This window comes from Leptosomus discolor, chromosome 2, assembly GCF_034619465.1.
Source record: "Leptosomus discolor isolate bLepDis1 chromosome 2, bLepDis1.hap2, whole genome shotgun sequence".
Classification (NCBI taxonomy): Eukaryota; Metazoa; Chordata; class Aves; order Leptosomiformes; family Leptosomidae; genus Leptosomus; species Leptosomus discolor.
In genome coordinates this window covers 89,039,131-89,064,438 of record NC_141392.1, presented here as the reverse complement: position 1 = coordinate 89,064,438, position 25,308 = coordinate 89,039,131, and the positions used below count along the sequence as shown (strand labels likewise).

Here is a 25,308-nt window from a genome sequence, read left to right as displayed (position 1 = left end):
GCCACACGGACACCCCCAGCAGTGTCACCTGACTGTTTCACTGGGATCGCCGCTCTGCTGAGGTGCTCCGTAGGGACCCACCGCGCCAGCCCCGGTGCCAACGCCACGTTTCCCACCCCGCCCAGCGTTCCGTTGAGCCGGGCAGGGCCAACCGGACTCACATCACCACAACCACCTCCCCGCACAGCTGAGGGCCTCGGGGCCCACCCAGCACCGCCACTCGGGACCACTCGAGACCACCCAGGAGCCCCTCCGGACCCTCCCCGCCGCCCGCCGTAGCCGCTCACCGCCCACCCGCCACAGCTGCCGCCACGCTCCCCTTCCGGAACGAATACGGCCACGCCCCCAAGGCGCGTCCGCCCAATGGCAGCGCGGTGGGCGGGCACGCATCCGCTGAGTGGCACCAGGGCCACGCCCACTCGTCGGTCACTGTCGGGGCCGGGGTCGGGGCTGGGGTGGGGGCCGGGAGACCGGGCCGGGTCTTAGCCCCGGCCCGGTCCCCGGCCCCGAGCCATCCTGCATCCAGCGCCCTCAGAGGCAGCTGAACAGCACCTCCCTCAGAGGGAGGCCCGCCATGATCGTATTCCTCACCTCAATGACGCCCGCCCCTCCCGAGGCAGACGCGGGATGGGTTTCCCTGACAGGCTTTCGGGAGAAGCTCCGCTGAGGGAGCTGAGCTGGCAGCGGGTGGCTAGCGGCGGCGAATGGCGGGCGCCCCCGGCTCCCCCCAAACCCCCTCATTGCCGGTGCAGACCGCGCCTCTCCCCTGCTCGCCTGTCCCTTCCCGCCCCGCAGAGTGCGCATGCGCGCCCCCTCCCGCCCGCGGCTCGCGCGGTGGATGCTCAACGCTGGCGCTGAGGGCGGCATCGGCGCTGGCGGCGCTCGGTGGAGGATTTCACGTTGCTTCTTCGCCTCAGCGGCCCCGCCACCGGGGAGGCGGCGGCACGAAGAGCCGTATCGCCTCCCCTCCGCGGCGGTTCAAACCCGTGCGGCCTAGGTGAGGCTGCCGGCGCGCATGCGCGGCCGGGCGCTGGTGGCGGCGGCTCGGTGGCCGCCGTGCCGCATCCCGTTCCCTTCTCTGGCTTGGCCGTGCTAAACCTCGCTGGGTGTTAAACCCCAGGGTTTGACTCCAGGCCTCTTGTTCCAGGTGTGTGTGGAGGGCAGTGCGATGGCTGTCACCGTGAAAGAATGCCTGGAGCTCCAGCTGGTGGAAGTGGAAATGCTCCTTTCAATGTTTCCCGGAAAAGGTGAAATAAATCTGGATGAGGACGCTGTGCCCAGCGTGCAGCGCTACCTGAGAAACACTGATGGAGTGCTGCCCCCACAGCTTGAATTTTCAATCGCTATTGATGTAGGGGAGGCAAAGGTGAGAAATTCCACAGATGTGTTCGTGTGTGGTGTTTTCTTTACTCCTAGCGCAGCACTTAAAAACTCTGCACTGGAAGAAAGGGGGGAAACTACCTCCCCCTCCGCCCCTAATTTCTGCTTGCTATTTCAAAAGTCAAGAGTAACAAAACCTCTTGTTCTTCATTATTTATTTGAGCCTTGATTTGGGCAAGAAAGGCGAATGGAATCACTGGTAGGAATGGACAACCGACATCAGTGGCACACACGGCATTCTCAAGAGCTTAGCTAGGGTTGTACTTGTATGAGAGTTGTTAGTTTGGTTTACAAAGAGTTGTGTGTTAAAATGGCAGCGCTCCCTGTATGGGAATACATATATTAGACTTTATGTTATTCTAGCAAAATCAACCTATTATTTCTCTTGTCCACCCTTTGCCACATGTACTAACATTCATTAATCTGTATTTGAAATACGGTAAGGTAAAAATAGCCCCAAACAGCAGAATATTATTGAGAAGAGTCACAAAAACACTAAACCAAACCCAGCCTATGAACGGGGAAACAAAACTAACAGCATAAGGAGTTCCAATAGTTCATCCGATTGAAGAAAAGGTTACATTTGATGACTAAGTGATGTAAACACTGGCATAGAGAACGTAGGTCTGAGTGCATAATGATGCAATGACTGGAAGTTGAGAAAAGACAAACTCAACCTAGAAGCCATTTTCCTCAGAATAAGGGTAATTAAACATTAGAACAATTTACTGGGTAGCGAGGTGGCCTCATGATTATTTGGAAACGTGGGTACAAGCTTAGGTAGCTTTCTAAAATGCACTGTTTCACCAGCCTTCAGAGAGAAGTTTTACAAACTGTAAGGACAGCTTGTGCAGGAATTTTTTTTTTTTTTTCCTGTGGCAGACTGTCAAGGAAATTGGAAAGATAATTAGTTGTTTCACGATTCACTTCTCTCTGCAGGCCTTATCATATGATTGCGTACTGTAGTAAAAGTCCCCTAATGGTATACAGGAGCCTCAAGCACCGAGGACACATGAATCCTCTCCTGCTCTTGGACCAGAGGAAGGGTTCAGTTTCCAAAGAACATGAGGTTCTCCATTTTAAGACACTGTAGGAATAATCAAGAGAAATTCAACAGCCCGTGGTTTGTAGGAGATCAGGCAAGATAACCTAGAGGTTTCCCTGGCCTAAAATGCATCTAAATCTTTTTATCTCCTATAATCCCAAGAATGCTTCCTCTGTTAGGATGAATACTTGCTTAACATAATAATAATGTATGGAATCATAGAATGGTTTGGGTCGGAAGGGACCTTAAAGATCATCTGGTTCCAACCCCCCCTGCCATGTGCCTCTATATACAATATGTACAATCATAAACTCTTGGCCTTGTTTTTCTGGGGTAGATCCAGAAGCTGGGCTGAGTTCATTGATCAGCTGTGCATTTGGTAAAGGACAAGATTCTCAAAAGCCACTTGCCTCTTGACTGACAGATTTGTGGTTTATCGCTGTAGCAACACTGAGCACGCACTGAGAACAGGCACTAGAAAGCTCCCTAGAGGGTAACTTCTTTCAAGACTCAGCGTTAGTTCTGTGAACAGCAGGAGGGAGCAGCAGTATTGATAACATAATTGATAACATAATTGATAACATTAGATGTATTGGGGAAGTGACAGCATGGTGCAACAAAGGAAAAGGAGTAGACAAAAGAATGGCATAGGGGGGCAAAAGGAAAGCGGAACCAATTCCAGTCTTCAGGAATCTTCCAGTCTTAGTGGCAATCTTAATTACATCTCCTCATAATCTGCCTTTAGCAGGGAAGAAGAATCTAGTGTGTCTTTCAGTAGCTGCAGAATTGTTTTGTGTGTGTTTTTTTAGGTAAAAGTGGAATTGCAGGTACTGCTGCCTCATACGTATCCTCACGTAGCTCCTCAGCTTTTTGCAAGATCAAATGCGCTGCACAGACAGCAACAGCTGCAGCTCAACACTCGTCTCGCTTCTCACATCAGCTCTCTGGATTCAGGTGATCTGTGTGTATATGAAGCTGTGCTGTGGGTGAAAGACAACAGCTTGCCTTACCTGGAAAGCAGTAAGATCTCTTCTGAAAGTGCTTCGGAAGAAGTCGTAGTTAAAGAAACACTGCATCGCATGTGGATCTACAGCCATCATATATACAGGCAGGAACTGAGGAAAAAGATTTTTGACTGTGCAAAGAAGTTAAACCTGACTGGCTTCTGTCTCACAGGGAAACCTGGTGTCATCTGTGTGGAGGGACTCCGAGAAAACTGTGAAGAGTTCTGGCGTGTTATTAGGTATCCCAACTGGAAGCATATTTCATGCAAGCACGTGGAGAATATAGAAACGGAGGGAAGCATCGATAATGTTCGTCTCTTTCATACTTTTGAAGACCTACAGTTTCAGGCACATGGTGATTATGGCCTGAGGAATGACTATCACATGGATCTTGGCCAGTTCCTAGAATTCCTGAAGCAACATCAAAGTGGACATATTTTTCAGATTTTATTTGGTGTCGAAGGCAAACTTTCAGACAAATAAGAGAAACTGTGCAGGGAGTTCTGATTTTAAACAGCAAGAGATGATGGTACCATTGAAGTATTGTGCCTTATAGTTGCTGTGAAAAGGGAAACTGTTTAACATCCAAGAAGAATGGTTCAAGTAGTTAATCTTAGCTTCTGTTCTGAATTTTTTCCGAAGTGTTTACCTATTTTTCGAGACCCTAAAACTGGCATTTGTCACTGTGAGTCATGCCTCAGAGTGCTCGCAAGGACATAAACATACACTCTGCAGTGTCCTGAATTACAGGCTTTTGTCTCCTCATCGACACTGTGCTGTATGTTACCAAGCTGCTGTGCAGACCTGTGGTTCATTTCTACGTACAGCTGTGGGACACCAAAGTGACTGCAGGCACAGACTGATGTGGTTTCCAGTACAACAGCACACCCAGCTCAAGGAAATCTCACAGCCACACTGATGAGTTAGTGCATGCCATGTCTTCTACTGCTCCACAAAGCGGCTGCTCTCCCTTCAGTCAACTAACCCGTGAAATGCAGAGGCTTGTGTCCAACTGCAGGACCAAGTTTTGCTTTTAAATAAAGGGTGGGGGAAAGGAGAAAGAAGCCCACATCACCCCATCCGTTGTGTGCTTTGGGTCGTACCTGTACAATTATATTGCTGGTACCACCATTTTCACAATCCTCTTCCTGTCATCTCAGTAGGGTCTGGTTACGTTAATAGTTGTTTTTCAGCTGCTCAACTCATGGCGTTTTATATTTACGTTGTTAGGCCAAGCACCTTGGAAATGAAAATGTGTCAGATGAGACAAAGTTTAGTGTTTTCTCTGTTTTTCCCCTACGTTACATAAGGAAATACATGTGAAATATAGAAAAATGAAAAAAACTATATATATATATATATTTTAGAAAAAAACATATAACTTTACCAATATTTTCTATGACAAGTCAGTACTGAGAGACAATTTTCCAGCAGCTTGCACAGGAAAGGATATTAATGGGGGTCATTAGGCAGTGCTTAGTGTGCTGACCGTGTATTTAGATAGTGACTTGCAGCTCAGTCTTCCAATTTAGAATGGATTATCATAATTTAAATGTCATCAATATAATATGTAGGTGAAGCATGCTACTGAAAAGTGCCCAGTAGCTGTGCGTTAAAGAACGACCAGCTTACCGCCTTCCGCTTTGTCACTGAGCACCAGGATGTGAAAACCGATACCGAGCAGTAAAAGCAGACCGACTGTTGGGCTGTAGAGGTTCGGCTGTTACAGGCCAGGCCATTTTGTCAGCAGCTGTTTGAAGACTCAGACTGCGTTTCAGTACACTCTGCTGACGACTACAAAAATAACAGATAATACTTTATTTCAAATAAAACACGAGGAAGTGTTCCAATACCTTTCCCATAACAGCAATACATCGCAATACAGAGGACAGCAGTATTTCTGGTTGTTCAGAATGATTATTAACGTGCGTTCCGTATGATCATACTGCTGGCCGAAAGCACAGCAAGGCAAAAGGTGTTTACAGGGTGCCATGATGCAATGAGGGAGAAAGTGCCTCTCCTCCTTGTGAACTCAGGACCTGTGGTCTGCAGCTGTGACAGAGCTGAGGGGCTGGACAAACAAGGTTAGTTCTAGGCTTTGCAGAGATAATCTCTATAGCACGACAGCAGAAAAAGTGTTCAAGTACGCTTTGTTTCCAGAACTGTACAGAAAGTATGTTACATTGTTCTTGGAGTGGTAATTCTATAACAACTAATAATTCTTTGGGGTTTTTTTTTAGAACATTGATGTATGAGCACAGATTCCACATGATCATGACTCAAAAACAACAAACCAATTTGTATTCAGTCCTGTTGGGAAGTTGCCAAATTATGAACTTTTTCCTTTAAAGTAGCAAAACAAACCGGTTTAGAAATGAGTCTTATCCATGAGATTTCAACCAGAAGGAAACAGGAAAGGCAGCACTGGTGTAGGTCAGAAGGTCTGTGCAGGAGGACGTGCCATGGAGTCTCTCAAAATAGATGAGGCAGGTACTCAAAAAATGAGATTTATTCTAATTGAAATTGTTTAGCTCTCCAACAAACATTAGTAAACTCCAGATTTGGATGGCTGCTTAACAGAACTAATACTACACAGCTTTCTTAAGCTTAAATTCTAGCGATGGTGACCCAAAATGCGTGTATCACTCACCTAAAAGACAAGGCGCTCAGCTTTCAGAGGAGTTCCCTTGGGCGACGTCTTGACCCAAGGGGACAGTCCCCAACTGCAGACCCGCTGCCCCGAGGAGGACTGACTCCATTCGCCCTCTGGCAGGTTCCATTTATACCCTAGTCGAGCCTGATCTGTGGTCATACATGGTCAGCAGTCTAGAAACTTCTCTTGACCAAGACTTTTCATTGGCTGAGGGCCTTGTCTGTCAACCACGGGCCTTGCCTTACCTATCCCTGACCACCATCCCCCAAACCTCAGCTTCACGTTTGAACTCTTTCCTTTCAGCGGTCAGGAAGTTTTGACGTTCATCAGGGTGGGTGTGCCTGGCGCAGGGTGGTCAAACAACTCAGAGTTAGAGCTGCTTAGGGCTTTATTCCAAGCGCGAGCTTGCTTTGTTCATTTTTTCTGAAGGAGGAAACCACTGATAGTACGATCCAATCGTGTATCCTCTAAGGAAACCCACAGACTCATGACCTTTATTTCTGGAAATGCTTATTATGAATTCAGAATAATGCAGGTCAGGAGTAGTGTCTCTCAATGCTTCCAGTGGGGTTTGCAGAGGGTATCATCTTTTTGTAGAAGAACAGGGGTCACTGCCAGGAATCACTTTTGATAACTGGTTGGCAGGTAAGAAAAGTTAAAATAAAGTAAGGATATATCTTTAGTTGAAATTCATCTGTAGATTAACATATTCAGCATGCTGAATTATCAATGAAGGTGTAAAAACTATTTTAAAGACCATACTGAAGAAATTGAGCTAACCAGATCATTCAAACAGTAGTAAGTGACAGAAATAATCAGTAAATACCAAAGAATTAATAAAATGTGTTTGCTCCTCCCATAATGAGGGACTCTCTTCCCCATAATAATTATTCCTTTAGCAGACCTCAGCTGGGTGATTTGGGAGTTTGTTACAAAGAATAATACTTGATCACATATTATGTGTGTTTAAAAACACCTTGGTCTCACACGCTACAGGAATTCATTAGGTTTAATAAAAACCCACTACTAGCCAGGTAACTGATGTTTGTAAGAAAATCATTAGTCAAAAAGACGCATGTTCACAACATTTGGATACTGTGGTTTTGTCAAGACCATGGAGTCCAAGCACTCCCATGAACTTTAGGCCAGACAATTGCAGCCTATCAGGACAGCAGTTATCTTGGTCCTGATAGGGACGAATGAATGAATCAATGAAATCTTTGACCATTTACAGGACTTTAGCTTAGCCAAGTAATGTGAAAATATTCTAGTTAGATGGAACAAAAGGTTCTGCAGGTTCAGTTCTTGTCAGAAAATTTTCATTACTCCACACAGGAGTGACCAATAAGGCTTTTATTTGCAGGAAAATATTCTAACCTGCTGTTGTTTTAAGTTTTGGGGTTTTTTTAAAAAATAATAGCTTGAAAATTTATGGAAATTACAGTGTGACCTGAAATGGAATAAACAGTCATTGTATGCGTTTCTTAATTCTCCGTGGTACCATTTGTCTGCTGAAGTTCTCATTGACACCTGTGACAGAACTCTCACAATACAACCACCACTTAGTTCAATAACAACCATAGCGTAGGATCTCTCAAAATAAGAATCAAAATAACCAAACAACACAAATATATTTCTCAGATTAATTTTTATTTTCTGATGTATAATTAATACAGTTTCTTGATTGGCATTTCTAACCAAATATTACAATTTAGAAAAATTTTTCTGCATCTTAAAAAATTAGCTGTTCTTGCGCTTCCTAGGCAGAAATATTCTGAATATTTTAATGCTTTTTAAGTGCTGCTAGTTTGTTCATTCTTCATTAAATATTTACAGTTTCACTTTCATGGCTTCTTCAGGCCAGGTATAGGAGTCAGCTGCAAAGCTGCTGTAATCGGTGCTGTAAACCTGAGAGCGGATGAAGGCTTCTAGGTCCTTGGGCTGAGGATAGGTGGAGGCAGTGTTATTCCTATAGGCTTCTTCTGCGATCTAGAAAGATGCATTAAAATCCTAATTATTTGAGTACCTTTAACAGGATTTAAAAGTAGGTTTTAGTTCAAATCAAGGTAAGGCTTCATCCTGTCCGGTGCTGACAGTCACCTGTACTCACACTGGATCTGGGCTACTCTACAGCCGGTAAGATGAGCAGCAGGATGATGTTTGCATTCAAGCGAGCTGACTCATGCTACTGTTGAACAGGATTACGTGTCTTTGCTGCAATACAGTGCTCCTCCTCCTCGTCTGGTAATACCTGAGCTTTCATTGGGCAGTGGTGGATAAAATATTCCTACACAAACCCCAGGCACTGAGATACAATTATTTCTCTTTCATCATCAGGTTACCCTGCTTTACATCTCCAAATCACTGTAAGAAAAGTGTGTTTTGTTTAAAGCTTTCATGCCCCCTGCATAGCAGAGAAGTTTATTATTTGCCATAGTTTCATAATATATTTCTTAAAGGTCAACTCATGTTAAAAAATTAGTCCTACACAGTGCTTGGGTTTAATTCTGGGGATGGTTGGGGGAAATAGAAACGTTTGCTTGCATTACCCTCGCCCAGCCCTTACCTAAGCGAATCAATTCTGCATCACAAGTATAGCTGCAAGAAAAATGAAGTTTAGAAGGTGTTGGAGCCCACTCAACACATCAAAGTAACCTCTCATGTCTGAAGAACACCCACTTGAGAAATACGTATCATTTGACTCGACATTCATTTATGAAACAAAAGAAGTGTGACGGACTGGTTTTACGCCGCAGCGATCTTTGTTTGAAGACCTGCCTCAAACTGTATTTGGCAAACAGACAAATGCTCCTACTTTGAATAACAGCGAGAGGGTCTCCTTCCTGCTCGCCTGAGCTCTCCCTTTAAAACGTAAATGTTTTAGCTTGGCGAGAAGCTGAGACCCCAAGTTACTGTATTTAGACTCCCTTTCTAGGGCTAACCTGAAGCCCAACCTGATTTGACTGAGAAGCACATCGGGTGTTCACATAAGAGTCCATCCTCAGGTCTGTGCGCATAATTGTCACAGATGAATGACGTCTGAATGTATACCCCCTTCCAAAAAACTGTGACAGTGTTCCTCCCCTGGAAAAGGGAGAGGCCATCGCCAAACCTCTTGGGCTGTACGAGCCTGAGCAGGTATTTGCAGGAATAAAGTTTCCACAGAGATCAGGCAGAGAGAAGAATTTGGTGACATTTTCCCTTTCTGTATTTTATACAACACACACAAGTAGAGGAGGAATTTCTATCACTATGTTTCTGCCAAACAGACACACAGTTTGATTTCGCCTAAGGCATCTAGGTAACATTTTGACATCTAGAGAACAGAGTTATTAGTTGCCTAAGAAGACACGAACTGTGTGAGGGATGTGTTTTTCTTTTAAATATACAGAATTCATGAAGCTAGGGGATCAGTTTCATGCACGAGGACTCCATGTTATTCTTTCAAAAGAATATGCAGTAAGTAGAATTATTCACAGTAAGGTGACCAAGAGAGAAAACAATCATTGCAGCAAAAAAGGTCACAGAAGACCAGCAAAATAACCTCCTAAAATACTAAAAAAAAAAAACAAACAACTTGAAAAACAGAACGAGGGAGTAACTGGGGTAAATACATTATTTGAAAGCTGCCTCCTCTCCTCTCCAGGCAACCAAATTTACTAGGAAACGGTGGGTTTAGGTCAGTTTCTGATCTGCATGAGCTCCGTATTTGCCCATAAAAACCAACCAACTGAACGACCCTGGCCCAAACCTGAGCCACACACAAAAAGCATCCTCTGTAGTTAGTTATTTTGACAGGCCAGAGCAAGGATGGGAACAAAAGGGAATCGTGCCTGGACACAGGGTGACATTTACTCTCTTGACAGGCAACTGATAATCACGAAGGGCCAAAAGCCTTCGGCTGTGCCGCTCACGTGACTGTAAGCCCGGGGACCTGCTCCGAACTGGTGGACAGCACAGTTTGGGCTCTACAGACAGAAACACTTGCTATAGTTTCCCATCTTTCCTTCTTGTATTTGGATTACATTTACATCTATGAATTTATATTTGATTTTGAAACTGCTGCTTGTCCAAGATTGATCGGTGTAAACCAACTTCAACTTGTGTGAAGGTGTGCGCGTGGATCGAATCGAATGATCAATTATGCAGAGAGCGCGGGAAGAAAAGAAGCCACAAAAGACTGAAATGACTTACCCTCACAGCAATTTTCAGCGACACTTGCTGAATAGTGACTAAGGGAGGGTACAGACGACCCTCCTGTAAATTCTCCTCTGAAACTTGCTCAGCTATTACCTAGAAATAAAGCAGACACGTTTAACTTGGAACGCAGATGCACCCGTAGCTTTATTACAGTCACCTAGTCTTAAGCAAAGAAATGGTTCCGCTTTGGCAAGTCACGCAGACACTGCTTGATCCACCGAGGCAGTGTTTTTTACAACCAGCCTTATCATCAGGAGTAGCTACACAAGAGCTAGAAATGTAGGGAGTTATGCCCTTTCCTCACTCAGACAAAAAAAAAAGAGCAAATGCTTAGTAACAGCGCTCTCAAAGAGAAACAATGTTCTCTTCTGCAGTCTACCCAGCACGCTGGTAGGTGCAGCGTGGTACCTTTTTCCATTTGGAGTGGAAATGCTAACAAGAGCAGCAAGCGATTATACTCTTGTTCAATATAATGAGTAAAGGAAAATTATTTCTTTACATTTTAATCTGATATTGAGAAATACAGCAGAGATAAAAACCCACTAGAGGGAGCTAGACAATGTAAAATCTAGATTTTCCTTTCCATAATAGCAACTGGGTAATTTAAAAATTATACGCAGCCCTTCGATAAAACAAGGTGTGCATCTGCACATGTAAAGAGGAGCTCACATCATGAGATTTCTGTTGTTAACAGTTTAACGAGGCTCTACAGGAAAGATGAAATCTGAAGAAATCAGCAGCAAGTAGCTGTTAGTGTAATGCATCACTGAAAAAAAAAATAAAAGCTTCAGGAGTAGAATGCTTCTGTTCTGTGGTGGAGTTGATAGAAAGCAAGTCACAAAACCTCTGGGCGTGCTCAAGGGAAAGGTAGCAAGCTTAACTATATAGATGCCGTGCTATTCCTTCTGACGTACCCCTGCAATAGCATTAAAACCTGTGCAAAAACACAGAAACAAGCATTTTCAAGAGAATGACACCTCCTTCATGTGGCCTCTGAAGAACGCTCTTTGAGAACATCAGTTCAGTGGCAGAGGAAAAAAATGATGCATCAACATTTGGAATTATTAAGGAAATAACAGGCAACACAGAAACTGCAATTATACCAATGTATAAACCCCCAATGTAACACCGCTTCGAGCAGCGTGCAGTTTTCCTCCACCTACTTCAAACAAGAAAGGCAGAATCAGGAGTGGTATAAAGAACAACAAGGATGATGAAAAGGTTTGGGTTTTTTTTTGTGCGAGGAGACAAAAAATAATAAAATAGACTTGGGAGAAAAAAAAGAGAAGACTGACAGAAAATACGCAAGACAACTGTAGGTGAACGCTTCTCATGGCACTGTAGGGAACCCAAATCATCAGACAGCAGGAAATCATAAGAAGAGAGTTTCTTTTTTCCACAGAACTCATAATTAACTTCTGACACTAATTGCCAAAAGATGTTCAAATGTATAAGCATGTTTAAAAGGCCGCTGGGCTCACTTATGGAAGGGAAGTCCACACAGGGGTAAAACTTCCAGCGCAGGAAGGATATAGCACAGGCTGCCAGAAGCTGAGAAGCCACTTCAGCAGAAGGATCACTTTCTGTTTTCCCCGTATTTATCCTCTTTTCCTCAGCTCCTGCTACTGATTTCTTTCCCAGGAAGATACTGAGCTGTTTGGATCTTAGATCCAACCCAGTATTGCAATTTTCATGTTTTAAATTTTTAATTAATTCAGGTTTTTAATACAGAATTTATCTAACTGCAGTACCTAAATGAAAGGTAGCCAAGACAGGACAAATGGCACAAAGCAAGTAAGGGCATCTTGGCTTTTGGGGGACATAGTCTCTATAATGAACGGATTTAATAGGATTATTTCTGAAGTAACTTAACTGTAGGTCACATGTGCCAAGAATATTTCATTAGTTCCTAATTCTCTGTCCCTTTTCTAGTGTTTGGTGGGACTTAGAAGAATAGGTAATGTCCCTTGTCATCACAGAGCAATTGCCTGCAATTAAGAGGTACTACAGCTTACAGTACCCTAGATTTATCGCCCAAAATCAAAGTTACATTCTGTTTTACTTGGCAGGAAGAAAAGAACACTGAAAGCAGAATTTGTTGTAGTTACAATAAGCTATTTGTGACTTGTATCAGATTTAATTGGAGAGGTGGCAAAGCAAGAAGACAGGAGGTGCAGGCATGCAGCCTGGGCTGCTTATTTTTTATGCTTTTTTCAGGTAAGCTGAAAAGTTTACAGTCTGAGAAGGTCCCTTTGTCTAAAACGCACGGGTTTGGTGCTTTAAATTTTGCAGCACCTTGGGTGCTTCCATTTAAAATGGAGAATCCTAACCACTGTTCTAAAACCCGTATGAAACTATTTTGATTTTATCCTTCCACTAAAAAAAGCCAAGAAAACAAAACAAAAAGCACTTTTGTCTTTGCTTTGTACTGTAATTTCAGCCAAGGGCCTACGCAGCCCTCACACCCCTGACAACTCTTCTGGCAAAGGCTCCTCTGAAACCCACCAGTTGCCGCCTTGCTCAGTAACTGGCTGCAGCTCACCCAAGCCCCAGTCACACGCTGCGTCTCACTGGGAGAGCAGATGGGACTGCTCTTAGCTCTGGCCATAAGGCGAGTAGCTATCCATTGATCTTGCTGCCAACAGAGACTTTTTATGCAAGAAAAAATTAGACATTTTTACATGTCAAACTTTTCTAGGGATTTTACTAGACGATGGCAATTACGTAGCAAAACCTTTACCAACAGGAGTCAGAACAGAACCTCTACCTCAAGACAGAAGTTAAAAGCTTCCTCGCAGTTTCTGATTACTTCCCTGTTACGTTTCTTTGTTCAGAACAGATTTTTTTTCTGACTTAGTCGACTGCCACTTGAAACATCGTTCAATCCACACGTGTCACCTTCCACCCATCAGCACTCTATATATAGGAACCATTTCACCCAAACCAAAATGAAGCAACTTCTAGAATGAAACAAGACAACTGTTTAACACAGCAGTTTAGACCAGCAAGTGAGGATCACTGTATCCAACTGAAATTACAGGGAAGGATTTAAAGGGAGGATATAATTATCCAAAGACTTACGAGATGGATCATTGCCCTCCTAAGATGGTTAAAGCCAGTGGAGACAGTCTGGGCTTTTGACTAATTTTAAAGAGGGAAATTGTGAATATCTTTTTACAGAGGGCAAGCTACTGGCAAGCTTTTTTAAAGATGCCACAGTATGGACCTTAAAAACAGCCTTCAGAAATCCAGCAAGGGCAGCGTGCAAGTGCCCACCCTTTCAGAAAGCTTCATACCACATACTGCCAGTCACAGGGTCACGTTGCCTGTCAGTTGCCTCCGAGTGATAGCAAAGGGCACTTTTTTTCCCCTTTAATCCATGAAGAGGACAAGGAGCAAGAATCCTTAGAGAAGCTGCAAGAGTTGAGTCAGGCATTCTCACTTCTGCTAATTGGGGCAACTTTTTTTTTTTTTAATTGTTCCATAATAGTTGCTAATTGCATTGTTTTGAGGTTTCCGCTGTGTGCTACCTATGCTACCCATGTATTTCCAAGCGTACACAGCTTCTTCAAAGATTAGGAGGCTGCACTTTCATGAAATTCTGTGGAATGTAATTTATAGGACCTAGACTGGGGAGAAATTGCCACTGGAGTGCATCTCGGTTAATTAGAGTTAACTTGGTGAACTGAGGCTAGCCGCCTTCCTGATTTCCATACCCTTTAAAAAATCCCCAAAGCATCAGGTTTTTAATGACTCGGCACGGACACGGTCAGACCATCATGCACTGCTTAGGGCTCGCTCATCACTGTCTGTACTGAGCCTGGGCGCCCTCTGAGCAGGATGAGCTTGGAAGCACATTCCCGGGAGCAGCACAGCCAGGAGCTGGAGCATCTCTCAGTAGAAGGAAGCGGAGTCCTGTGAGGCTCATTACGTTGCCCTTGGTGCCAGCCAAGAGCAGAACCAACAGAGGCAATGGAGAAGACAGGAACTCCAGGACAGGGCAGGAAGGGAGTGAGATGGAAAGGGTCAGCTAAGGAAGGAGTGCTAAGGGTGCTGTAACACTACAGTGGATGTGGAGCAAAGATGCTGGACCCAGAAAAGCCCAGAAAGTTACAATTTTCTTAAGTGAGAAACAGCGACAGAAAGACTGACTTACTGTTCTGTAAACAAAAAATTTAACACCCCCCCCCCCCCCCCCGCCATGTTAAGCATTTGATTTCAACCACTGCTGGTAACTTATTTTGTTTGATTAAGAGATTCTACAATAATAAAGGCCAGATTCTTCTCTGACACGTGTTGAAGATACAGTCCTGTGCATTTATGATGTCCTGCTGTAAGACAGTGGATGTCAGATTTTGAACAATCACTGGAAGTAGGTGGTGAATGGCTCCTAGAACCAAAAGTGTTTGCTCTCTGGTCATCTCTTGCCCACCGAGTGGAGATAAAGGAGGAGAGAACGTATGTTGGACAATGTCAGAACAAAGATCAAAAAACTGCCTGAAGAAAAAAAAAGAACCAATGCAGAAAACGAAAAGAAAGAAAATGGGAAGAATAACACAGAAATTGTGTCAAGGCAATGGAGCACTTTCACCTGCTCTTGACAAGGGAGGTCCACAAAAAATGATGCCAACAGGTCTACTCAAAAATTGCAAGAAGCTAAAAAGCTAAAAGAAATGAAAATAATTTTAGCAAGTAAAACACCTGCAAAAGTCACCCCAAAGTCACCAATATCAAAATACAGTTCCTTTCAATCTAAAATCAAACCTACGTGTATGCAAACTGTACATATGCGCATTCACCTGTGACAACACACTACTCTTTTTTATTTTTTCCTTGCCCACAGAAGGTGAAGTTTATGTCAGACGACCTTTGGACCGAGGATTAACTTTTTAGAAATACTTGTTCAAATAGAATTTATAAAAATCAACACACCTTGCACATAAAAACTTTACACAGAAAGCACTCTTTTTCCAATTTAAAAGATAATGTTTTAACTCTTTCTGTTTAATTGTTCGTTACTCCCAAGTTAATAAATTAAGGAATTTTTGATACAATACCTCAGCAGTTGTGAGGAACACGTCCTCGCCAATATGTTTCAGTCCACACGAAATAACACCAAGGGCAACTCCCGGGAACACATAGGAATTGTTACCCTGTCCAGGATAGAGAGTTTGTCCGCTTGGAAGAGTGACAGGATCAAAAGGGCTTCCACTGGCAAAAATGCCACGTCCCTAAATTGTAACAAGAAAGCCAAAGAAAGCACGTTATTTGCGAGGATGCTGTTGGAGTATTTCACACATCCCTTTAAATACCCACCACTGTGGAAGCTGGGTTACATCTATTTAATATCTCTTCTGGGAGGGTATTGGAACTGCTTAACTGAGTATGTCTCAAGAGAAGCAGGATGCTGATCCTAGAGATCACTGGCAGTTCTCTGCTCTGTGACTGTCTGATGTCAGAGAGTAACCGCTGCCTTATTCAGATAAGAGCTATCAGCACAATTTAGAGGAGGGGAAAGTGAAAGCCAGCACTCGTTATTCACTTTGTGCGTCCATGCTGGAAGAAGGGCACCTGGGAAGAAGGCATACGCCTGGAGCTGTAAAACTCAACACGGACAATACTGTCATGGTAACAACGGGTGATGCTGCTGGATTTTTTCCCAGCAGCAAATCATCCACAAAAATTACACTAAGGCCACCAAATGTTGCACATTGGGATGTGGCAATTTCTGAGGAGCTGTGGGACAGGCAGAGCTCTCTGCTCCTCCCAATCTCCCCTCCTCAGGGCCCTGCACCCACTCCACAGCTCAATAGAATGACAGACGTGCAAGCTCTGTCCCAGGGACGTCATCCCATGGTGCAACCTATAGCACAAGTTGGTGATGAGACCTCATCTTCTGGGACCTTGTGGCTCTCCTCATTGTAATACACTAAGCAGGGTGAGGGCACCACCTCAGGCGCTGGCGTGAGATCACCCAATACTGATAAACCACTAGGATGTTTCCCAGCAGGTTTTTGGGTAGTGCCAAGTAGCACCGTTGCCACCAGGACGCAGGCACCATGCACAGAGTGGTCCCAGCAGGCAGTACAGAAGAGCCAGCCTGTTCTGGGGGATTAGAGAATTTAGCTGTGCAGATACGAGTTACGCCGTATCACTTGTCAGAGGGCAAGAGAACTGGCTCCAACCCATTTTATGTTGCGTTCACTCGGGACCTCTGAATCTCTTCCCAGGACCCCAAACGCAGGCGCTGGCACACAGCGCACATCAGGCAGCTGTGGGGAGGAACGGAAGCCTGTGGGGTGGCCCAGGCGTGGCGACAGGGCTCACGTTGCTACCAGCTTAACATCGGCTCAGAGGAGTCTTGGGCCTGGTGTCATTCAGTAGCGTGCACCGTCAGAGATGTGACACCACTGGAGTGCCCAGAGATGGGCTGGGAGGGAGCTGCAAGTCTGACGGAGTCTTACTGTCGCCCTGGGATGAGGAACACCCCGAGGGGGGCAGATGCTGGCACCGTCGAGTGCCGTTCAAGGGTGGCAGAAGAGGCACCTCAGAAGTGACTCACCTGCAGCACTACTATCAAGGTTCTCCCCAGATCGTTCCTGATACACAGGGAGAGAGAAGTAATTTCTACAGCAGGCAATGCAGTTTTGGACTAATGAGGGGAGTGACATTGCACAGGGTCTGCGTCCGCAGCCCAAAGGCCCCTGGCTCTGGCCTTGCTGGGGAGGGAGCACCCTTGAATTTAAGCAGTAAATTTAGGCGGGGAAGAAAAGCCAGCCTATATTTATGCTAGCACTGCTGAAGTGATAAATGTCACTGTTAAATACTTCAGAGGCACTTTGTATCAGAAATATCTATGCCTATTTCAGAGAACTGGAAACGTGCATTTTAAAATACGCCACTGTTGCTGTTCTGCCCTTTAGAAGAACATTCTGTTTGGTTTGGTGTCATTCAGCATTATCATGGCTGGCTTATTATACGTTCTGGTGACAGATCAAATACTTCAGTGTGTATTTTGCTCGGCCTACCAGATGTCGTTGCTCACTATAACCAACACTTCATGCAGGCCGTGTCCCTGGCTCTCACATTGTGCTGTAATTGTGTACTGTGCAGTGGGGAACAGGCATGCTAAAATTGGCTTTTAACACTGTGAAACTGTCATTCTGACTGCCCTGTATTTGACAAGAAATCCAAACACCATTCACTATGACACATACAGTCAACTACTCATACATTTCAAATTCTAGACGGAATTACAGGATAATGTGTTTATTAGCACTTCTATAATACAATAATAAATAAGCAAGCACAGCTCTCTTAATATTCACCTATGTTTCCATAACAGAAATCTTTGTAAAAGGAGTCAATTACCCCAGTTCTTAATAAGGAATTACTTTAAAGATTCTGTTTTCTGTACTGAAGTATTTTCTCAGCCTAAAGAGTATATTTTATAAAATCTCAAATTAAAAGCATACCACTGTGTGTATACATTATGCAATGTGGTGCAGTTCAAAAACAAGCATAAAGCTTGAATGACTGACGGTTACTGATGCTTTGGCTATAATAAAGACTGTGACTGGTGCCTGACACGAGTAAAAGATATTAAATGTTTTTATGAGGGTGCGAGCATGTATTGACTTCAGTGAAATTGTCTTGATAAAATCTGAAAAACCCGTTACTTAATTTAAGTCATTTTACCTACAGACAGAGACATAATTAGTACTTGCTAGTCCACCCTCTGCCTTCCTCCCATGCTAAATTTAATCTCCGATTTACTTTTCACTACGTACACTAGAGAGACGTTACTCTTTGGTTACCTCTGTATATTTGTAGCACTGCTCAGCAGTGCATTCTGCTTTGCTGGTAGGATTGCTGAGAGCAAAAATAATAGGGCGTTTGTTTAAAGCAGCCATATCCTGAAGAATTTGTTCAGTAAAAGCACCACCGATTGCAGCAACTCCTAAAGAAAAACACAGACATAACACACAGACAAATGCAATCAGTTCAAGGTAAGACATGTATGCTGCTTTTAAAAGAACAGAGCTCCTTCTACTGCATACCTCCCTCATTAAAATGGAGTTCAACTTTTTTCCCAACACGTTAAAATAAAGTTTTTTATAAAAGATTTTGCAACGTCGAAACTTCGGTATTATCCCTAAATAAGGCAGAACCTATTCAGCCCTGTACAGATTGGTGGATTTCTCACTTCACTTTTCTCAGTCCCTTTATATAAAATAGAAATATATCACCTAACCTGCAGGGAAGTCCAATAAGGAGTAGCAGGGTACAACTCCGTCTGCTAAAGCTCACACAACAGACTGGATAGTTTCTCCCAAATCCAGTGTGTCAGTTTTCAATTTTTTTCAGACATGATGAGTAAAGTCTCTGCCTTCTGCGGCTGATCATTCTGTCATCTCCAGCCTCAGCTGATGAATAATCCCAATTTTGAGTCGAAGGCTTCCCTGACAGCAACAATTTCTTTTAATACATCCCTTTCTACCCCACCAGAGATGCTTTTCTATTCTCCATACTGTACTCACAACTGAAAAGGGGTGTGTGTGATGTTTTTGAGGTGCCGATACACCTGTATTTCTGCCTAACCTACAAGAGTTGGGAATCCAAGGATCAGTCCTTGCTCTCTGTGCCTTCAGTGAAAAACAGATAAACAGACCTTGGAGTAAACCTAAAGATCTTTATGTCCAGGGAGGCCTCTGTCACTTGGCTTGTAGAGAAAGCAGCACACTTCTCTAAGGGCCATAAGGAGTAAGCCTCCTTCTTGCTCAGAGCCCCCAGTGCCTGGCTCCCTGCTCTGCTTTCCACAGAGCGTCCGAGCTTCAACAGCAGCAAAACCCCTGTGGTTCCCTCTCTTGAAGGATTCAAACCCAGGCCAGGCTGGATCAGCACTCTAACTTCTCATCACTCGTGCACAAATGAACACCCCAACATCACCCACTCTAAAAGGACAGCTTGGTGTCTGCCCGAGGAGAGCACAAGGCACTTGGAGGGAGTTGTAAGGCTCCTGCCCTCCCAGAGATGCCTAGAAGGTGATACATGCTCCAGGACTACCATTTCTTAAAGGTCTCTCAGAGCATTTTCTGACTGCTTCTACACAAAACATGGTATCATCTTACAGAGACATCTTCAAGCACAGCCTACGCCCTCAGGAGGGACAGGTGGGTGCCCCACTGAGATTCCCTGAACTGTTTTAAACTGAGCTTTCCCAAGAGGTCTACCAAAAGCCCAGGCACCCTACGACAGGCTCTGTAGGTGCCCTTTAGGTGCTTAAGGTGGGCCCAATAATGTCTAAGACCCATTTGGTGTTGCGTCTGGCCAAATCTCCTTTATTCTGATCCCTTGGTAACAAAAGAGGCAACCCCTCTATTGATGCAAATTGGTGACTTCTCTCAAAGTTTAAACATCTCTTGCTCAAAGTTTTCTGTCACATAGTACTAATTTTTGCAAATCTAAGCTCTCCATACTTCACCTTCTATGAATGGACAAGGAGGCTTAGATGCAAAAGCTCTGTTAGACCAGCTGGGCCACTGTACGTTTGGTGGACAGTTATGGCAGTCATGATTTTGACCCACGTGTACAAGAGCCTGCCATACACCTTAGTTTCTGGTTAAGTCTGCAGTTGCCAGCTGTTTAATGTCTTCTAAAGCTGCTTCTGGACAGCCAATAGTAAGAACGACAATTACCTTCAGATACCAAATTAAAACAAAATGCCCTGAACAATTTCACTGACTATTTATTTTTTTGGTTTTCGTTTTAAAATTGCAATGTCTTACATTTTGTCAACCTAAACGAAGGTTTTTCCTTGAGCTGTCGCAGGCGATGACATGTATGTGAGGATCTGCTGAGACAGAGTTAAGTAAAACATTGGGAGAAGGGGTATGACTCCTGCTGCCCAGGGGAAGATACTGAATGACTAGTCCTCCAAACAAAAAAACCCCCCAGTATTAATTTTCATTGCTGTTTCTGTTGGAAGAGCCTTCATTATGCAGCATGGATAGGAGAAAGTGATGCATAGATTTATGTGTAAAAATGACAGGTAGTAAACATCCATATTTCATGACAGCAAAAGTTCCCTGAGCATCCATCCAACACACCTTTACCTAGATAAATATCACACATCATTCAGTGTATTCTTCTGTTCCACTCGCTTTTTCACTTTCTCAGCCTTATATTCTACTAAATAAATTCTCTACGCTACTGGGTCTCTGCCTTGCAGTCATATCTTTATAGAGCATAGAAAAAGATAAGCTTCATTTACCTCATTCATTATCATTGTCAAAAAGCAGATTTTACTGAACAAGGACCCTGTCATCTAGGCATAGTCAAAAAGGTAGTTCTTAAAATGTACCACTTTCACTGTGGCATTTCAGATTTCCCAGCATCCGATGAACGATTTTACTAGCTGCATAGATGAATTTTCAAGTCCTATATATTACAAAACTTATTTAAGTGTACTTGCGGTTCATTCCTTAAACCGTCACTGAAATACAACAAGCAAACTGCAGAGAGCTGAGCAACCCTTTACTGAGATCCCAAATCCTGCAGCTTTTATGAAAGAAAAAGTCTGTGTAAAATCTGTGTTTTGGTCTGCACAAAGGTCTGGCGGCTAAGGACCTAAATAGGAGGGAAAAGAAGACTCAGCTACAGCATGCTCACGTTTGCACAGCTTTACATGCACTTAGCTCAGTTTTCTCAGTCTAAGGTTGAGGTTATTTGCATTAGACCAGCCACATTAAATCAGAAGTAATTTAGGAAGGCGATAAGATTCTCCGTCAGATGTTTAAACCAACTCGGATTATTCCCCCTGTAAAATGGATGGCTTGGAGTGAAAGCAGTGTTACATGCTTGGATAGTTACTATTTGTTCAGTTGCTTAATAGAGTCCATTGTGCACCTAGTGTTTTCTAAAAACACACAAAGGTAAGCTGTTCAGAGGAACTTGATCTTGTCTTCAGACAAAGCCACAGCCCCATTTTTTACCAACACAGAATAAGGTCATTGCTTTAAAGTAAAAGGAATTACCTATTAGCACAGATGGTTTTATATCTTTAACAATATCTTCTAGATTTTTCATTTCACCATGTTCATGGGCAAAACGTTGCTTCTCAGATGTTAACGAGGCACGCCCCTGAGTAAGGAAAAAAAGAAAAAGGTATTTATTGTAAGTTTAATGGAACCTAATATCCTGGGATGATCAGTTTACAAAGGATCTGGTTTAACATGTCTTAATTTCTACTTTTGCATCTATCACCAAATACCACATTAGACAAAGCTACACGGTGTACAGCGAACACAGGACAATTTAGGGCTAATCTGTTTCTTTAAGCAGTAGGTAAATTAAATTCAATACTTTAACTTCATGACAGCTGTAGAACACCACTCTATTTCTGCTTTGAAGCATTCTCGAAGCTGTTTTACCTGTTAACATTTGGTCAAACTCTTAAAGTTACTAATGATAAAGCACGAATGTATTTATACAGCAAACAGTACCGACGCGCCAGGGCGGGGGGGATTCCTAACTTAGCAAAACAAAACCAATTTCTCCTCGCTTTTTCAGCTTTGCTCTGAAAGCATAGAGGCTACATGGGGGGGGGGTGTGGTGTTATATAGACTGTAGGGGAGCCTATGTTTTGCTCCACATTTTTCATATTTAAGTCATTCATTCATTCTTAAGGACAAAATAAAAATAAATCTAACCAGATGTCTGGTGCACTGTTTTTGCGTTAACAAAATTGACTCAGCTACGAAACAACATTCACCCTGATCTATACCAGCAATTTCCACCCGTCGCTGCCCAACAAGGTTTCCAAGCGGAGCATGAGAGGTGCAGGGAAAAGGGGTAGAGAGTTTTGTTGACATTGACTGGCCTGCAAAGAGGATTTGGGCTCAGTGTAACTAACACAGAGTGCGGGGCAAGAAGGAGCCAGGATTTGTGAAGATTATATTAGTTGTCTAAATACGTGGACCTCTGTCTGTGCACAGGCATGTGCAAATTTCAGCAGAAGAGTTTAAAATGCAGACGCCTCCACCCCTCGTTTCATTCTCATGCCTGCAGAAAATGATGATTCTATGAAAACATCACTGCAAAGGCACTTTTCAAACACGAACCTGGGAGACGGTGCCAGCCCCTCAAACATCTTACAACTTCAGACAGCAAGCAGCAGATTACACAGACACATGGGGAAGTACACGAGGAAAATGGAACGTTACATGTAATTACGACTAAACAGCCAGGACAGATATGTATCACCTCCCCAGCCACATCTTTTCCAACTGATACGATGAAACTTTCCTTAAACTTATCAAGCTAATTAAGACTCTACTGGAGTATTGGAACAGAATTCATTCCACAGTTCCACCAAAGTCTATGAATCTGACAATTCTGGCTCAATTTAAGGCTGTGTATATGATCAGATTCAAGCCAGGGTTAGTTTTTTAATAGCATTTCCGCTTAATTTTAACAAAAACGAGAAATCCAACGCTGCATTTCAGACCACGACTCTGCGATGTGGCAATGAGTGGCTGTGCCAGTCCCGTCACCAAAGCTCCTCTGTTGGTCCTCGGACGGCCACCGCAAGAGCTGGTAGACAGGGGGGAAGGCCCTTTCTCTTTTCCAGCTGCAAGAAAAGCGTTTCCATCCCGAGGGTACCACAGGAAGCCGCAGAAGGCTGTTATGTGGTCGGGGCTGACTGAGCTGGTCTGCCTCACAGGACGGCAGCTTCTCTTGGCTCACCCGTGACTACAAGGAACTTCCAGAGATTTCTCCTTTCCTACAGATGTTTTTTTACACGACCAAAATGTAGAGTTTTTAAATTACGAGGGTTATGTCTGGATGTGCTTATATGGGTCTTAAGTGTTCTTCTAGAGCGATTAGCATGGAAATACTGTGTGATGGGCACCTGGTTTCCTTTGCAGGTAAAATGTGAAATCCTCAGCCTCGAGAGAATGCCACAATATTAACAATTTTTAGCGTATACATGCTCAAATTATTCCACCATCAATACCCATTCTAAAGTCTGCCATTTCCCAGCACCCCAGCAGATGTCCCCACAGTCTACACGCACAGTTTAGAGGCATCTCATTTTAAAGCAGGAATCTTCCTTGACGTTTTCAGGGGAAAAATATGAAGTTTTCTCTTCAGTCACCAAAGAAAAAAATGCATTTATGACTTCCAGGCCAAAAACTCGTTGCTAGGAATAACTCAAAATACTGTAATAAAAGTCACTTTTCATTCTGATCAGCTGGTTGGTTGAAATCAAAATGCTTCACAGAGCCCAACCGGGAGGCAGGTTTTCTGGGGAGCCAGGAGTGGGTGCTGTGGGCAACCATCCAATCCCATGATGCTTCTTCAGTTGATTTCTTAACAACTTATCAGGCTGCTGTTGAGGAAGCCGGTTTTTGATCTGGTCTTAAAATCCAGCCTCCAGGAGACTGCTCTGGACTACCAAGAAAGAAGAAATCACCTCTAAGAGCTGTGACCAGCTCATTCTTCAGGCTGTGGCAGGCTGGTAGCTCTAAGCACCTCCAGGATCTGCAGATCTGGGCAGATCTCTTGGGAAAAGTGACCTCTGATTTTTTCCACAGTGCAGAACAGCTAGAGTCCAGGCTAACATCTTCATGGAGAAAAATGTTGATATTCTTTCATTTTCAATCAAAACAAATAACCAAAATCCCGGACAAAACAGTTACTTCTTTATAGTTTTACTCTTGATTGGTTTTTGAGGAGGTACTTCAACATTTTAAAATTAAGATAATGGCAGAGCTGTTAAAACACTTATTGATGCAACACTAAGGATTTGAAGCCCCATTTCCTACTGATATTGATGATTCTTTCTTATTTTATTTACAAAGGAGTACTCAAGCAGTAAGCTGGATGGGACCCTTTCCAGGCCACTGGCTAGTGAGACTACCACTAGTCAGATGGGTCAGTGTAGGTCAGATTCATTTCTGCCCTATCTTAATTTCTATCTGCCCTTGATTTCCCACAGGGCAGTCTACCATTCTTAAAAAAAAAAAAACAAAAAAACCAAAAAACAAAAAAAACCCACAACAAAAAAAACCCCAACAAGCCAAAACTAAATCCCAAACAATTTCATTTCTTAATTCAGCTTTGGTCTAAATTAGCTTGATACCATTAGTCAGAATGAATCATGTCTCCAAGTAAATATTTTTATAGTATATTAACAAAGAATGAAATATTAAATTCCGTGGCTTAGCAAAAATAACAACAGCTATGTACATAGATTTTTTGCTTGGAAAATGTGTATAAAAAGACTTTCAATGGCTAGGGTTTTTTTTTAAATATATATTTTTAAATAGATTGTCAGAAATTTATTTTAATTGTTAATTTGGTGATCTCAAAGGAGCTACATAACACTTCCCTAAAAACTGTGTCCAAGATTTCAAGACCAGCCATTTGATTTTGTTACAGAACTCCAATAATTTCGAGGTCAGTGCTTTAGATAGTACTTTTTTCTGCCCAAATTGGCAAGTTCTTAAGTTCTGTTTTCCACAAAGTAGAGAGGCGGCAGCAAGAGCGTGGCGAGCATTCCTCTGTGCCCTGCCAACAGGGCAAGCAATGACTTGCAGGAAGGAAGAAACAATTCAGTTTTGTGCATGCTTAACCTCAAACTAAGGGGTTGCCAGTCCATTTAGTACAAGCTTCCAGACATCCGCCCCTGAAGTGCCTATAGCCGGAACAAGAAATCACAGAGTTTTTGTCAGTCAGCAGAAAGAAGAGGATGGAGCCAAAATGCAGAAGTCTCAGTTCTGGATTTGTGTGGTTTTCTGTCTGGTCTCCCTCCTGACACTGGAGAGATGCAAAGTGGATTGACCTGTCAGTGCAGAGCTGCTCTGACTGAAAGATCTTCCAGAAGCGCAGAGCCCGTCTTCTGCCATTTCCATTTCCAGCCCTGGCATAGTCAGCTTTTGTGCTCTGGCTATCTGCTGCTAGGAAAGGAGCTGTAGAGGATCAACACAATGCAGCAGAAATCAGAAACTGCTCTGGTCTGC

The 25,308-nt window shown here is 43.5% G+C and overlaps 2 protein-coding genes across 3 annotated transcripts in view; one reads left to right on the top strand and one right to left on the bottom strand.

The window, feature by feature from the left end:
* Positions 1-1,168: 1,168 nt before the first annotated feature.
* Positions 1,169-3,912, top strand: RWDD2A (RWD domain containing 2A). Of its 2 annotated transcripts, none has more exons than XM_009951364.2 (2): positions 1,169-1,366; positions 3,235-3,912. In XM_009951364.2, the coding sequence occupies exons 1-2, from the start codon at positions 1,169-1,171 to the stop codon at positions 3,910-3,912; spliced, it is 876 nt and encodes a 291-aa protein (XP_009949666.1). The 2 variants fall into 2 exon arrangements, with proteins under 2 accessions (XP_009949666.1, XP_086317560.1); XM_086461434.1 differs by having other exon boundaries at positions 1,169-1,390.
* A 4,000-nt stretch (positions 3,913-7,912) lies between these two features.
* The window catches only part of ME1 (malic enzyme 1), a 184,229-nt gene continuing 166,833 nt past the window's right edge, over positions 7,913-25,308 (bottom strand). Inside the window, exons 10-14 of the mRNA XM_086461433.1 lie at positions 21,319-21,424; positions 18,100-18,242; positions 15,340-15,513; positions 10,277-10,375; positions 7,913-8,071 (exon numbers count right to left, since the gene is read on the bottom strand). Coding sequence (XP_086317559.1) covers positions 7,913-8,071; positions 10,277-10,375; positions 15,340-15,513; positions 18,100-18,242; positions 21,319-21,424 — 681 coding nt within the window. The remainder of the gene's footprint in view (positions 8,072-10,276; positions 10,376-15,339; positions 15,514-18,099; positions 18,243-21,318; positions 21,425-25,308) is intronic.

Coding starts and splice junctions, on each gene's coding strand:
- RWDD2A (XM_086461434.1), top strand. CDS start 1,169: ATGGCTGTCACCGTGAAAGAATGCCTGGAGCTCCAGCTGGTGGAAGTG. Junction 1,391..3,234: donor GAAATTCCACAGATGTGTTC/GTGTGTGGTGTT, acceptor GTGTTTTTTTAG/GTAAAAGTGGAATTGCAGGT.